Source organism: Schistocerca nitens, chromosome 12 (genome assembly GCF_023898315.1).
Source record: "Schistocerca nitens isolate TAMUIC-IGC-003100 chromosome 12, iqSchNite1.1, whole genome shotgun sequence".
In the NCBI taxonomy this organism is placed as follows: Eukaryota; Metazoa; Arthropoda; class Insecta; order Orthoptera; family Acrididae; genus Schistocerca; species Schistocerca nitens.
The window spans coordinates 98,240,473-98,255,909 of record NC_064625.1 but is presented as its reverse complement, the minus strand read 5'-3'; the positions used below and the strand labels follow the sequence as shown (position 1 = coordinate 98,255,909).

Genomic DNA, 15,437 nt, shown 5'->3' with positions numbered 1-15,437 from the left:
CCAGTGTGTTTTTAATAGCAAAGATACGATCCAGTTATTAGCCAAGAGTGGGCTATACAAAATTGCCTGTACTGATTGTGACAAATTTTACATCGGTCAGTCTGGCAGAGACATAGCAACTAGGCTGGCTGAACATGAACATAGCTGAAAGTTGCAGAATTCTGACTCCGCATTTGCTGAGCATGTACTGAGTGAGGGTCACAACTACCAGCCAGTGTCCTGTGTACTTCACTTAGCAAACAAAGGCCATAAACTCAACCTGCTGGAAGCCCTGGAAATTAACGAAGATCTAGCTCACAGTCCAGATCTAATCCTAAATGAGCAGACACTATTCAACACTTCCCCTCTCCTAAACTTCATAGAATAATCTCTGTTGTTCATTACTTCCCACACTGTCTGTTCCTACATATTCCCATTTTCCTGTATTCATTAAGTGTAGTTCCAATAGTTAAGGCTTTCTTTTAACTGGTACTTGTATTACTGTCCATGTTTGACATCTCTTTTGGTTGTCTCATCAAATATTGTTCATATTTTACTTTGTTCATTTATTTAATGCAAACTATTACATAGCCACTATTTTGAATATAATGTTAATGTTAAAATGCAGTACCACCACACTCTCAAAGATTGCATTTACTGTATGTTCCCTCAAATGCCTCCATTTTCCTGCATTTATTTATTTCTGTTTATCTTACTGATATTGCTTAAGTTCCTTATGTATTCTGTATTTACATTGATAACTGTCTCTTCTTTTAATTGGTTTGTGTATCACTCTCCACGTTTCATACCGCTTGATGTAGCCTTGTCTAGTACTAATTTTATTAGTTTTGTTTATTAATAGAAACTGTTATGTAGGCACGGTGTTCCTATTCTGTGTTAAAGGTTTTCCTGTCTACTCCATTGTTATTTATTTACTGTTCAATTTTTACTTTTTCATTGCATTACCACCACATCGTCAAAGATGTTACTCACTGTATATTTCTACTTCAGTCTCAATGTGTTACTTTTCTTCCAATGTTGTTGCAAACATTGTAACTTCTTTGGTGACAATACTCAGTAAATGTCTGAAGACCGGTTAACACCATAAAAGTAATATTGTAGAACAAAAGCAAACTGGTGCTTTTCATTTATTATAATGTTGTTCTACCAAGAACCAACGGAAGATTCTGTTAACAATAAATTCAGAGTGTTACACCACAATGCTGCGAACTCGAAACGACGGCTAACAAGGGTCGAAAACGGAAAGGGAAATGTTTTCTTGCAGCATGACAATGCCAAACCACACACTTCACGTGCCACCACAGCAGAACTTCAGAGACTGAATCTCACCACCATACGGCATCCTCCATACAGTCTAGATTTAGCATCATCTGACTTCCACATATTTCTGATAATGAAAGACGATCTGCAGGGGACATCATTATGCTTCCGATGAAGACACTGAGAGACCAGTGAGACTGTGGTTGTGGAAACAGAGTGTCGACTTCTTCCATGACGGCTTAAGAAAACTTGCAGAGATGTCTCCAACTGTCTGGTGATTATGTGGAAAAGTGAATATTGGTAATTAAAGATCACACTCTAAGGATTATTTCTGCAATCGATTTATTAAAATATTCCCATCCAAACACAATTTACGAAGGTGGAGGCATTACATTTCATTCGACCCTCGTACATACATTTTAACATGCTCTGATTCATGTTTTGAGATGAATTTGTTGTGTATAAGGTAGATTATAATATTATTCATGGAGTTTTTGTTCCGATACAGAAATCAATAGCCAGGAGACAAAGAAGTAACTAGAACTAAAAGAGAAGAAAACAAAATCTGGCTTTCAAACTGACACTTTGTACATTTATTTCTGTTTTTTAAATTCTTACATAAATACATTATCAATAAATGCCGTCATCATTGTATTATGACATCTGTTGGTTTCATATTTTGCAGGTACTGTAATTTCTGTGTACACTCTTCTCCCAGAAAATACACTGTCATCAGTTTCAGGCTCCTCCACTGATGCACTGACAGCCATATTGTGCAAGACAAATGCTGCAACTATTCTAACTGATTTACTTTCACTCTGAGTTCTAAGGAAAAGTGTCTTTTTATTACTACAAAAATTTTTTCAAATGCTAATCTGGTTTTCTTGTGGGCACATTTACAGATTCACTCAACCGCCATTTCTAGACAAAGTACCGGCATCAGCAAATACCTGCAACACTGATAGCCACCGACTCCCAGAAGTATCTCTTCTGGAATTTCTCCTATTTCCAATTGAGCATGTATGTGTAAGTTTCCAAAAGTATTGCTGTTATGGGCAGATCATGGCCACCCAGCCATGATACTTAAAAATCACAGCTTAGCGTCCAAGATGACTTGTGCATTTAAAGAAAACCACCTGTGACAATTTCTAAAGATCTCAGCACTGTCGGCACCTGGCACTTTGATGGGGATAATGGTGCAGTCAACAGTGCCTGAAATGCTACTGCATTATTTGATAAAAATTATGCTGAGTGTTATTAATGTCATTTTCATCCATTGGTATTTTGATAAATTCATTTTTTAATGAGCCAATGTAGGCTCATACCTTATGGACAACTCTGCAGGCTGTTGCTACGTCTACTTTAAACGGATCACCAACCACTATTTGATAGGTTCCCATGGCATAATATCTTAAAGTTAATAGAAACATGCACATTACAATTGGTGGCTGGTTTCTTTTGGTTTCATCAGATAGTCTCTGAGCCTTAGTTCCAACAACTCTACAGTACTTTTCTCCAAACAAAACCTAAGCTTAAATCACTGGTTATTTAACTGCAAGAGGAGGTTCACCCTTTCACGGAACATGTAGGGAGCTCACTGGATCACATCATCATCTTCAGTGGCCACATCTGAATACTCAGATATCTATAAAGTAAATAAAAGGAAACAATGTAATTCACCAAAGGTTGTTGCACACAGAATTTTGCCCAACAGCGGTCCAGAACACTCGGAAAATGGAGTGTATGGTATGGATGCAATAGTATTGAATGGAATGGCATGGTATTATTGTTATAATTATATTTATAACCAATAAAGTGGAGAAGGTAGTAACAAATGGAAAAAAAAAAAAAATCCGAGAACTGACACGGATTCCAATGCGTGATGATCTGCACTGAAGTCCACAACGCAACTTCTGAGTCATCAAAACAAATGAAACAGATCTTAAATTAAATTTTCCCTGAGGCATTTAAGTCTTTAATTTATCTACGATAAAGTTAGAAGCTGAAGAAGTGAATTAAAATTTGTGCTGTGGCCAGGACTCGAAACTGGGTCTTCTTGCTTACTAGGAAGATATGCTGACCATTACACCACCACGGCATTATGCTCAACATAGCTGCCTAGTAAGCAAGAAGACCCAGGTTCGAGTCCCGGCCGCAGCAAAAATTTTAATTCACTTCTTCAGCTTCCAACATTATCAAATGAAATAGAGTTATGCAGTTAGTTTATTTCAAAATACTTGCTTATGTTATATTTATCAAAGCATATGGAAATATCATAGCAGTTTAAGGACGTGTTTGGTAATTAAAAAATTTAATACAAATTGCACAGTTACTGCTACTTGAGCCGAGAGAGAAAATGTGTAAGAGATGGTGAATCGCTATTGGCTGGTTCCCATACCTAACTGTTCACTGCAAATATTTTTAATTTTCCTTTCTTACTCTGCTCCTACAAGTTTATAAAATGCCTTTGAATTAATCACATAAATTACGAGTCATCTCTCAAGAGCTGTTACGAGATTTATCATTAACTATTTAATTTATCTAAAAACAAAGATGGTGAGACTTACCAAACAAAAGCGCTGGCAGGTCGATAGACACACAACAAACACAAATACACACACAAAATTCAAGCTTTCGCAACAAACGGTTGCTTCGTCAGGAAAGAGGGAAGGAGAGGGAGAGACGAAAGGATGTGGGTTTTAAGGGAGAGGGTAAGGAGTCATTCCAATCCCGGGAGCGGAAAGACTTACCTTAGGGGGAAAAAAGGACAGGTATACACTCGCACTCGCACTCGCACTCGCACACACACACACACACACACACACACACACACACACACACATATACACAGACACAAGCAGACATTTGTAAAGGCAAAGAGTTTGGGCAGAGATGTCAGTCGAGGCGGAAGTACAGAGGCAAAGATGTTGTTGAAAGACAGGTGAGGTATGAGCGGCGGCAAATTGAAATTAGAAATTAGCGGAGATTGAGGCCTGGCGGATAGCGAGAAGAGAGGATATGCTGAAGGGCAAGTTCCCATCTCCGGAGTTCTGATAGGTTGGTGTTAGTGGGAAGTATCTAGATAACCCGGACGGTGTAACACTATGCCAAGATGTGCTGGCCGTGCACCAAGGCATGTTTAGCCACAGGCTGATCCTCATTACCATCAAACACTGTCTGCCTGTGTCCATTCATGCGAATGGACAGTTTGTTGCTGGTCATTCCCACATAGAATGCATCACAGTGTAGGCAGGTCAGTTGGTAGATCACGTGGGTGCTTTCACACGTGGCTCTGCCTTTGATCGTGTACGCCTTCCGGGTTACAGGACTGGAGTAGGTGGTGGTGGGAGGGTGCATGGGACAGGTTTTACACCGGGGGCGGTTACAAGGGTAGGAGCCAGAGGGTAGGGAAGGTGGTTTGGGGATTTCATAGGGATGAACTAAGAGGTTACGAAGGTTAGGTGGACGGCGGAAAGACACTCTTGGTGGAGTGGGGAGGATTTCATGAAGGATGGATCTCATTTCAGGGCAGGATTTGAGGAAGTCGTATCCCTGCTGGAGAGCCACATTCAGAGTCTGATCCAGTCCCGGAAAGTATCCTGTCACAAGTGGGGCACTTCTGGGGTTCTTCTGTGGGAGGTTCCGGGTTTGAGGAGATGAGGAAGTGGCTCTGGTTATTTGCTTCTGTACCAGGTCAGGAGCGTAGTTGCGGGATGCGAAAGCTGTTTTCAGGTTGTTGGTGTAATGCTTCAGGGATTCCGGACTGGAGCAGATTCGTTTGCCATGAAGACCTAGGCTGTAGGGAAGGGACCGTTTGATGTGGAATGGGTGGCAGCTGTCATTATGGAGGTACTGTTGCTTGTTGGTGGGTTAGATGTGGACAGACGTGTGAAGCTGGCCATTGGACAGGTGGAGGTCAACGTCAAGGAAAGTGGCATGGGATTTAGAGTAGGACCAGGTGAATCTGATGGAACCAAAGGCATTGAGGTTGGAGAGGAAATTCTGGAGTAGTTCTTCACTGTGAGTCCAGATCATGAAAATGTCATCAATAAATCTGTACCAAACTTTGGGTTGGCAGGCTTGGGTAACCAAGAAGGCTTCCTCTAAGCGACCCATGAATAGGTTGGCGTACGAGGGGGCCATCCTGGTACCCATGGCTGTTTCCTTTAATTGTTGGTATGTCTGGCCTTCGAAAGTGAAGAAGTTGTGGGTCAGGATGAAGCTGGCTAAGGTAATGAGGAAAGAGGTTTTAGGTAGGGTGGCAGGTGATCGGCATGAAAGGAAGTGCTCCATCGCAGCGAGGCCCTGGACATGCGGAATATTTGTGTATAAGGAAGTGGCATCAATGGTTACAAGGATGGTTTCCGGGGGTAACAGACTGGGCAGGGATTCCAGGCGTTTGAGAAAGTGGTTGGTGTCTTTGATGAAGGATGGGAGACTGCATGTAATGGGTCAGCTTTCAGACAACACCACTTACAAAGTTTGCCAAGGTAATCCCATTCCTGATGTCCAGGCGGAGCTTCAAGGAATCCTCAGAACCTTAGGCCCCCTACAAAACCTTTCACCTGACTCCATCAACCTCCTGACCCCACCGACACCCCGCACCCCTACCTTCTACCTTCTTCCTAAAATTCACAAACCCAATCATCCCGGCCGTCCCATTGTAGCTGGTTACCAAGCCCCCACAGAACGCATCTCTGCCTACGTAGATCAACACCTTCAACCCATTACATGCAGTCTCCCATCCTTCATCAAAGACACCAACCACTTTCTCAAACGCCTGGAATCCCTGCCCAGTCTGTTAACCCCGGAAACCATCCTTGTAACCATTGATGCCACTTCCTTATACACAAATATTCCGCATGTCCAGGGCCTCGCTGCGATGGAGCACTTCCTTTCATGCCGATCACCTGCCACCCTACCTAAAACCTCTTTCCTCATTACCTTAGCCAGCTTCATCCTGACCCACAACTTCTTCACTTTCGAAGGCCAGACATACCAACAATTAAAGGAAACAGCCATGGGTACCAGGATGGCCCCCTCGTACGCCAACCTATTCATGGGTCGCTTAGAGGAAGCCTTCTTGGTTACCCAGGCCTGCCAACCCAAAGTTTGGTACAGATTTATTGATGACATTTTCATGATCTGGACTCACAGTGAAGAACTACTCCAGAATTTCCTCTCCAACCTCAATGCCTTTGGTTCCATCAGATTCACCTGGTCCTACTCTAAATCCCATGCCACTTTCCTTGACGTTGACCTCCACCTGTCCAATGGCCAGCTTCACACGTCTGTCCACATCTAACCCACCAACAAGCAACAGTACCTCCATAATGACAGCTGCCACCCATTCCACATCAAACGGTCCCTTCCCTACAGCCTAGGTCTTCGTGGCAAATGAATCTGCTCCAGTCCGGAATCCTTGAACCATTACACCAACAACCTGAAACCAGCTTTCGCATCCCGCAACTACCCTCCCGACCTGGTACAGAAGCAAATAACCAGAGCCACTTCCTCATCTCCTCCAAACCGGAACCTCCCACAGAAGAACCCCAGAAGTGCCCCACTTGTGACAGGATACTTTCCAGGACTGGATCAGACTCTGAATGTGGCTCTCCAGCCGGGATACGACTTCCTCAAATCCTGCCCTGAAATGAGATCCATCCTTCATGAAATCCTCCCCACTCCACCAAGAGTGTCTTTCCGCTGTCCACCTAACCTGCGTAACCTCTTAGTTCATCCCTATGAAATCCCCAAACCACCTTCCCTACCCTCTGGCTCCTACCCTTGTAACCGCCCCCGGTGTAAAACCTGTCCCATGCACCCTCCCACCACCACCTACTCCAGTCTTGTAACCCGGAAGGCGTACAGGATCAAAGGCAGAGCCACGTGTGAAAGCACTCACGTGATTTACCAACTGACCTGCCTACACTGTGATGCATTCTATGTGGGAATGACCAGCAACAAGCTGTCCATTCGCATGAATGGACACAGGCAGACAATGTTTGTTGGTAATGAGGATCACCCTGTGGCTAAACATGCCTTGGTGCACGGCCAGCACATCTTGGCACAGTGTTACACCGTCCGGGTTATCTGGATACTTCCCACTAACACCAACCTATCAGAACTCCGGAGATGGGAACTTGCCCTTCAGCATATCCTCTCTTCTCGCTATCCGCCAGGCCTCAATCTCCGCTAATTTCTAATTTCAATTTGCCGCCGCTCATACCTCACCTGTCTTTCAACAACATCTTTGCCTCTGTACTTCCACCTCGACTGACATCTCTGCCCAAACTCTTTGCCTTTACAAATGTCTGCTTGTGTCTGTGTATATGCGGATGGGTGTGTGTGTGTGTGTGTGTGTGTGTGTGTGTGTGTGTGTGTGTGTGTGTGTGTGTGTGTGTGTGTGTGTATACCTGTCCTTTTTTCCCCCTAAGGTAAGTCTTTCTGCTCCCGGGATTGGAATGACTCCTTACCCTCTCCCTTAAAACCCACATCCTTTCGTCTTTCCCTCTCCTTCCCTCTCTCCTGACGAAGCAACCATTTGTTGCGCAAGCTTGAATTTTGTGTATATGTTTGTGTGACTATCGACCTGCCAGCGCTTTTGTTTGGTAAGTCTCTTTGTTTTTAGATATATTTTTCCCACGTGGAATGTTTCCCTCTATTATATTTATAACTATTTAATTTCCTTAATATAACCTTCCAGATAAAAAAAAAATAGCAACAGCTGCATTAGAGTGGCATAGTCACATACTTATTTACCATTTTTTGTGTTAATAATAACTTTTTTTACTATTTCAATTGGTATCTGCTAAAACCAAAAGTGACATTCGTAAAGCCACAATACTATATACTGACGATTAGAGCAGAATCTGTCTTTGAACCGTGAATTTTCACCAGTCAAATACAGGGTCTACATAAATTTATTGCACAATAACCAAAAATTGTACAGATGTCATACGCATGTCATTTTGAAGAGAAACCCTGAAAGTTTTTTTTCATGTATACTGCCACAGCATAGTTTGGTAATCTGCCAATAGTCAGCGCTAGTCGCAAACATGGAGAGTGGAGGTGCCTTGCTACAGAAGGAGACAGCTGTTTCATGAAATGGCCTCCCTGATCACAAGATCTCACTCTGTGTGACTTTTTTCTGTGGGGACACATTGAAGATTTGGTGTATGAACCGTCTCTACCATGTGATGTAGCTGAGCTCTGGGAGAGAATATGGGAAGCGACTGCCACAGTTGACGATGCCATGCTGGGAGAGGTATGGCAAGAATTCGATTACCGTATTGATGTCTGCCGGGTCACGCATGGTTTGCATATCGAATGTTTGTAAAAAAAAAAAAAAAAAAAAAAAAAAAAAAAACCTTTCAGAGTTTCTCTTCAAAATGTAATATGTATGACATCTGTCAGTGTTTAGTTCTTGTGCAATAAGTAACTGAAAGTGTTCCCAGACTTTATGTACACCCTGTATGATCCAACTTCATGGTGTTATGAGTTGGGATTACTGTTTATACAACACAGATTTCCAGGTTAAGCTTGATCCGCTTTATACAATCGGCCCTTAGTGATCAATTCTGCACCGCACTGGGGTGTGCAGATACTTCTGATCAGGTGGTGTATATTTCAGACTCACGGTGGCACTCTGCCTAACACAACACAGTAAATTACTCCTGTTAAATGCAGTGGCCTACTACTTGCCTCATTTATGAACGGTATCAGGACGACAGCTTCCCACTGCTGCTTTTTCCCATTTAGGTCTGTCTTGAAGTCCGTCGGATAGAAAGAGATGAGTGGAGAGTCTTTGTCTTCCATGAGATGCTGGTAAGGCTCAGGCAGAAGGTTCTTGCTGGAAGGAAGGAACAAACAGCTCACACTGGATAATAGTGAGAGTGTGACAGATTTAATTACAGTTGTTTGGAAGTCTCGTGATGTAGATATACATCTGTTTCTTAATGTTGCGTTACATACTTCATTACAAATAAAAGGTGATCTCATGTCAAGTGGTCTAGTTTTAAAGACTATCTCCACTAGATACCATCAGATTTTGTATGAATTTTTCTTGTGGAATTGTTAAATGATCAAAGAAAATGACACTATTATGCACCAGATTAGCTGCTTATAGTAACTAATCTTTATTCATGACATGCTGTTTCAGTATTTACTACCACTGTCAAATACATCTAGATTGGTGAGAGAGCGATATTATGTAGTTAGGAAACTGTCTTATAACTGTCACTGTTTTGACAAGAAGGTAAATAACAAACATATTCAAAATAATGTGTCAATTATGGGTTGACAGTAGCTTGACAGTTCAATTCTTACGACACTATATGTTTACAATTTTACTACTTAGTGAGTATGACTCTATTATCTGAAGGGTGCTAAAATGCCACAACAACATTTAAAACATTTTGATCGAAGCAATTTAATTCACTGGATGATTGTTGTGGAGCTGCGAGCCCTGGCAAGGTAGTTTAACAGTTTACACTGTGCACATTCTATAAGTTTTATGTTGTTTGCTTAACTAATTTTGCCCCATGTAGCACTCAAACCGTTCAATAAATTTTGACATAACAAAATTTCTCTCAAATTGAAGTACTTTGATTTCTTGATCTGACGGCATTACACTTTTCTGAAAAACATACGAGTCTCAACATTATCTTTGATACAGATAGAAGCTGAAGAAATGAATTAAAATTTGTGCCAAGGGCAGGACTGGAACCCAGGTCTCCCGCTTACTAAGCAGATGTGCTATCCACTACACCACCATGGCAATGTGGCTCACACAGCTGTATGGACAACCCTAGTCCAGTGCCCTCCTTAACAAAAAACTCAATTCATGTCTTCAGCCCATTTCCCCCCCTTCTTACTTTGTCAGTATTGCTGTGGTTCTCCGATACTGGAACAGCATCCCAGCTTTGTACATAATGGGGAAGGCATGAATTGAGGTTTGTGTTAGGGAGGGCATTGGATTAGTGTAATCCGTACAGCTGTGTGAGCCACAATGCCACGGAGGTGTAGTGGTTACCATATCTGCCTAGTAAGCAGCAGACCCATGTTCAAGTCACAGCCTTGGGACAAATTTTGATTCATTACTTAAGATTTTATCCTTATCAAAGATACTTTGATGTCTTTATGCGGCTGATTTATAGTTCTCCTTTTTCTAACTTTGTTATTTAAGAGCTTGTTTCCATCACTTTCTGGCTAATAGGTTGTGAGATAGATGGAAGTGAACTAGACCCAATACACATTTGCTCCGCACTTACCTCTGGCCCACAAAAACAGTTTCCATACAGATACAGGAATAAACCGACATATCTTACCTGAGTGTGGGCAGAACAGCGAGCAGCTGCTGGAAGGGAAGGAAGGGCTTCCCCATGTCATACTCGAGCCGCAGGCCTGACGAGAAGTCACGGATGTCAGAGACGTAGGGGGCGTAGTGGTGGGGGTAGAACCACGACCACGAGCACACGCCGTTGTAGTAGTAGTGCAGGTTCCACTGGATGGCACGCACGTAGCCCTCCGCTTGCGACCGCATCACCTCCCTGTACACGGAAAGAGTTACACCATCACATCGAAGGCAGAACGATTAGTGGGGTCAAAACTGACAAAACAGCGAGGTCATCACTCCCTTCTACCTTTAACAATCAAAACTGAAGGATTCAAGGAGACAATGGTGGACAGCCAATTTGATCTTTTGTAGCATTACCTCCAGTATAACATACGCTAAGAAGAGTGAAGCTAAAAGAAAGTCTTAAAAAGTAATAAAATGCAGGAAGAGGGGGCAAGTGCAAGAACCATAAACTGCTGTGGCTCATTTTGTGGTGGGAGATAAGCATCTGGCTGACAGCAACCCATTCAGTGTAGAAGATGGGCAGAACACTCAAGTCACAGATTAATAAAACAGGTAAATGGGAAACAATTATAGAAGCAAGGAAGAATAATGTCATTATTATATATGCGCATACTGAAGCGACAAACGAAAATTTGTACCAAGGCCGGGACTTGAACCTGCGCCTCCTGCTCGCTAAGCAGACTGGCTAATCACTATGCCATTCCGGCACAGTGGCACTGAACAACTGCATGAACTACCCTAGCACGCATCCCTCCCAAATTTAAAGTCTCATTCACACCTCAGCCCATTTAATATTCCCTATAATGGAAATTTTGACTGGGAAAGGAGGCATGTAGGGTAGTCCATGTAGTTATGCAAAACCACTGTGCCAGGGTGTGTAGTGTTTAGTGCATGTGCCTAGTAAAAGCAGGAGACCCAGCTTCAAATTCCAGCCCTGGTACAAATTTTCATTTGTCGCTTTAGTCTGGACATATATATCAGATATGCTTAAGACCTGAAAAGGTCTCTGGAACAATACAGTTTCATCTGAAAGTAGTAGTGGTAGTATTAGTAGTAGTAGTAGTAGTTGTTGTTGTTGCGGTATCGATAGCTACGATGACATGGCATGGGTATACAAGTTCTTAGGTTGGCGCTACGACACCGACACCGACACCGACGACAGCACCCTGTAGCCGGTGCCGTGCAGTTCTACAAGCGTGGCTCCAGATTCTGCCCATTTGTTCACGAGCTGATGACCAACCAACATTGTTTCATTTTCATAGTGGGCGAGTCACTACAGATTTTGCCTGTGTTGGCTTTGATACATCCAGCTTTACACCTACGTGCTCATCATAGCCAAAGTTATGTAACCCAGTATTTATTGTCTTACTTAGAGTAAAACCACCTTTACTTTAAAAGCAGTAATGATATTTTTACCTCACCTGCTCCTACTCACTTCCTACATTTGGCCTACCCTTCAGTTTACAGGAGCAGACCCAAGTGCCGCCTTCCAGGTGGGATACAAAAGTAGTAGTTGTTGCTATCTTCAATTTGAAGACTGCCTGGATGCCACCCTCCATGCTAATCTATCCTGTGAAATCCTCTTCACTCCTGCATATCAACCACAGCCTACATCCGTTCCATTTGGACCTACTTACCGTATTCATACCTAGGTCTCCCAATAAAATCCACCCCCTACCCACTTCTGTCCAATAGCACAAAATTCACTATTTGTTGGTGCCTCGGGACATGTCCTATAAAGCAATCAAATATTTTAGTCAATCAAGTTGTGCAATGATTTCTTTCTTCTCAAGCATGACTCAACCCCCCCCCCCCCCCCCGCCTCCCAAAATTAGTTACTCGATCTATCTATCCAATGTTCTGTAGCACCAGGTTTCAAAGGCCTCTATTCTCTTCTTGTCTGTACCGCTTACTGTCCACATTTCACTTCCGTACTAGGCTGGATTCCAGACAGACACGCTCAGAAAATACTTTCTAACACTTACATTTACTTTGGATGTTAAGAAAATCCTCTTTTTTGAAATGTTTTTTTGTGCAATTGTGGACCGGCATTTTATACCTTCTTTCCCTCAGCCATCGCCAATTACACTCTAAGACAGAAATGACACACAACAAAGAACTATCTGAATGCAATGGAAATTTGTAGATGTGAAGTACATATACAGACAACAAACGATTACTATGTCAGAGAAACTGGATGGTTTAATCAAGAGAAAGAGCTTCACAAATTGAGCAAGTCAATAATGTGTTGTTCCACCTCTAGCTGTAATTCAGACAGCATTGATTAATACAGTTGGATTTCCTCTAGAGAGATACTGTGCCAGACACTGTCCAATTGGTGTGTTAGATCATCTAAATCCTGAGGTGGTAGGAGGCCCCTGTCTAAACGGCTTTAAACATTCTCAATAGAGGACAGATCTGGCAACCTTGCAGGCCAAGGGTGGGTTTGGCAAGCAGAGAGGCAAGCAGTAGAAACACTCGCCATGTTCAGGAGAGCATTATCTTACTTAAGTGTAAGCCCACAACAGCTTGCCATGAAGGGCAACGAAACGGGGCATAGAATATTGTCAACATACTGCTGTGCTGTAAGGGTGTGTTGGATGACAACCAAACGGGTCCTGTTATGAAAAGAAATGGCACCTCAGATCATCACTTCTGGCTGTTTGAACGTATGGCGGGCATCAATCGGGTTGGTATACCACCATTATCCAGGGCATCTCCGGACCACCTTCAGCCTGGAATGTCATTGACTGGAGTAAAATTGTCTTCACTGATGAGCCTTGCTTCAAACTGAGTGTTGATGACCAGTGAAGACATGTCTGGAGGCCAGGCCTCCCTTTTGTTGTCCTTCATGGAAAGCCATTTTGGGCTTACATTTCAAGAATATAATATCCACCCATACAAAGTGAGAGCTTGTACTACTTGTCTTTGTACATGTCAAACCCCACCTAGGCCAGAAAGGTCACCAGATCTTTCCCCAATTGAATATTTTCGAATCATCAGAGGCAAAAACCTCCAACTCGCTCCGGATTGTGATGATTTAATGCACCAATTGGACAGAATTTGGCACAATATTCCTCAGAAGGACCTCTAGCAATTCTATCAATCAATGCCAAGCCGATTAAGTGCCTGCACCCCAGAGGTGGGCCAATGTGTTACTGACTTGCTCAATTTGTGAAGCTTTTTCTATTGAATAAATCATTCAGTTTCTCTGAAATTGTAATAACTTGTTTGTCTGTATATGTACATCACATCTACCAATTTCACATTTGGACAATTTCTATGAGGTGCATTTTATTTCTACACATTTTGCTGCCAAAACAATTAAATTCATTTACTTCTTTCATTTCCCCCCTTTGTAATGTAATTTCCTCAGTACTGTCTAAAGTAATTAGACTAAATTCTATTATATTCCTTATACTTCTGCTGGCATTTCTCTTGTAAGATATTATGAAGACACTATCCATTCTGTTAAACTTATCTTGCAAGTCCAATATCCATCTAGGAGAGTTACAGTGACACTGGCAAACTCCCTGAATTTTAATTGTCTTTCCAAATCTCTCTCTGGTTTCCTTCACAGCTTCCGCAATGCACAGATTGAATAACATTGGGGATAGGCTACAAACCTAGCAAGGAAGAATTTACAAGTATAGTAGGGCTGAAAAGGCCATGAGTCAGGCTGCTCTACTGTTCAGGGGCAGCTAGACAGACAGTTCTGTCTTTAATGGTTTCACCTGAGTTGTAGAACCAAGTATGAGGTACGGTAAAGGTTAAACAGCTGTAGTGAAGTTATGAACGACACTGAGATGAGAAACTTCTATTAAACAGAAGCAGCAGAAAGCCTACTGGGATGGAACAAGTCCAGTGGTGGGAGGTCAGCCTCTGCAGACAGTAACGGCTACTACACAATTGCTTGTTAATGTTGGCACTGTTGTAAACAAGGTACTTCAGGTCTGACCTCTACCAGTTTTTGCTGCAATCACAGTTAAAAAAAACTGCTATTTGGTGTCCACTTTATACCAACTCTTGAACTTTGGCTAGCAGACAAAGACGTGTTCCTTTGTTCTAAGATGCTACGTCCTGCAACTGAGTCCAACGATGCATTACACAGTGTGTATCCTTTATAGACCATTCAACCATCCAGGATTGGCATAGCACCAGCATGTCAAGCACACTGATACATTTTTGCATTCATCATCTTTTTGCTTTGAAAACACATTCTTACACAGATTATCTTCAGAAACTGGGTTTCAGCAGATGATTTTCAATACCAGTATTCAAAAACTGAGTAAATTTTTTGTATTTACATACAGAAAATGAACCACTTTCAAACTATATCAGATAAAAATACTTCATCTGGATACAATTCACTATGAAACAGCATTTAATAGGTAATTTTGTGTTTCTGCATTTTGAGGCAAAATTTGCATCACTATTTGCACTTATTGTAAATTGTGAATTTTTCAGGTCCCTATTTATTGTTAACTGTTACTCAACAAAGTGAACCCATAGGTCCAGCCATAGCAGGGATTAACTTTGTCAAATAACAAAGCACAGCCACGTTCTAATCAAAAATAGTATGCGCTGTTACCTCTTGATGCAAGCACAGAAAGTACCTTTGCCAACAGCCACAGCCACCTGCTGTCAACATCATTAAATTTACTGATGATGAGCAGCAGAAAGTATTAGTGATGCTGACCAGAAAAAGTGGCAGAATGCACAATCATTGCAATGTTGAAAGTGTGCAAATTACAGCAAGAGCAACATTATGATGACCAGAGTAAATTTCAAGGAGGGAAGAAGCGTACACAATAAA

At 42.2% G+C, this 15,437-nt stretch overlaps 1 protein-coding gene across 1 annotated transcript in view; it reads right to left on the bottom strand.

Annotated features, from left to right (window-relative positions):
• The window catches only part of LOC126215118 (5'-3' exoribonuclease 1), a 185,714-nt gene that overhangs the window by 133,382 nt on the left and 36,895 nt on the right, over window positions 1–15,437 (bottom strand). The window contains exons 11-12 of the mRNA XM_049941772.1: window positions 10,590–10,811; window positions 8,965–9,112 (exon numbers count right to left, since the gene is read on the bottom strand). Coding sequence (XP_049797729.1) covers window positions 8,965–9,112; window positions 10,590–10,811 — 370 coding nt within the window. The remainder of the gene's footprint in view (window positions 1–8,964; window positions 9,113–10,589; window positions 10,812–15,437) is intronic.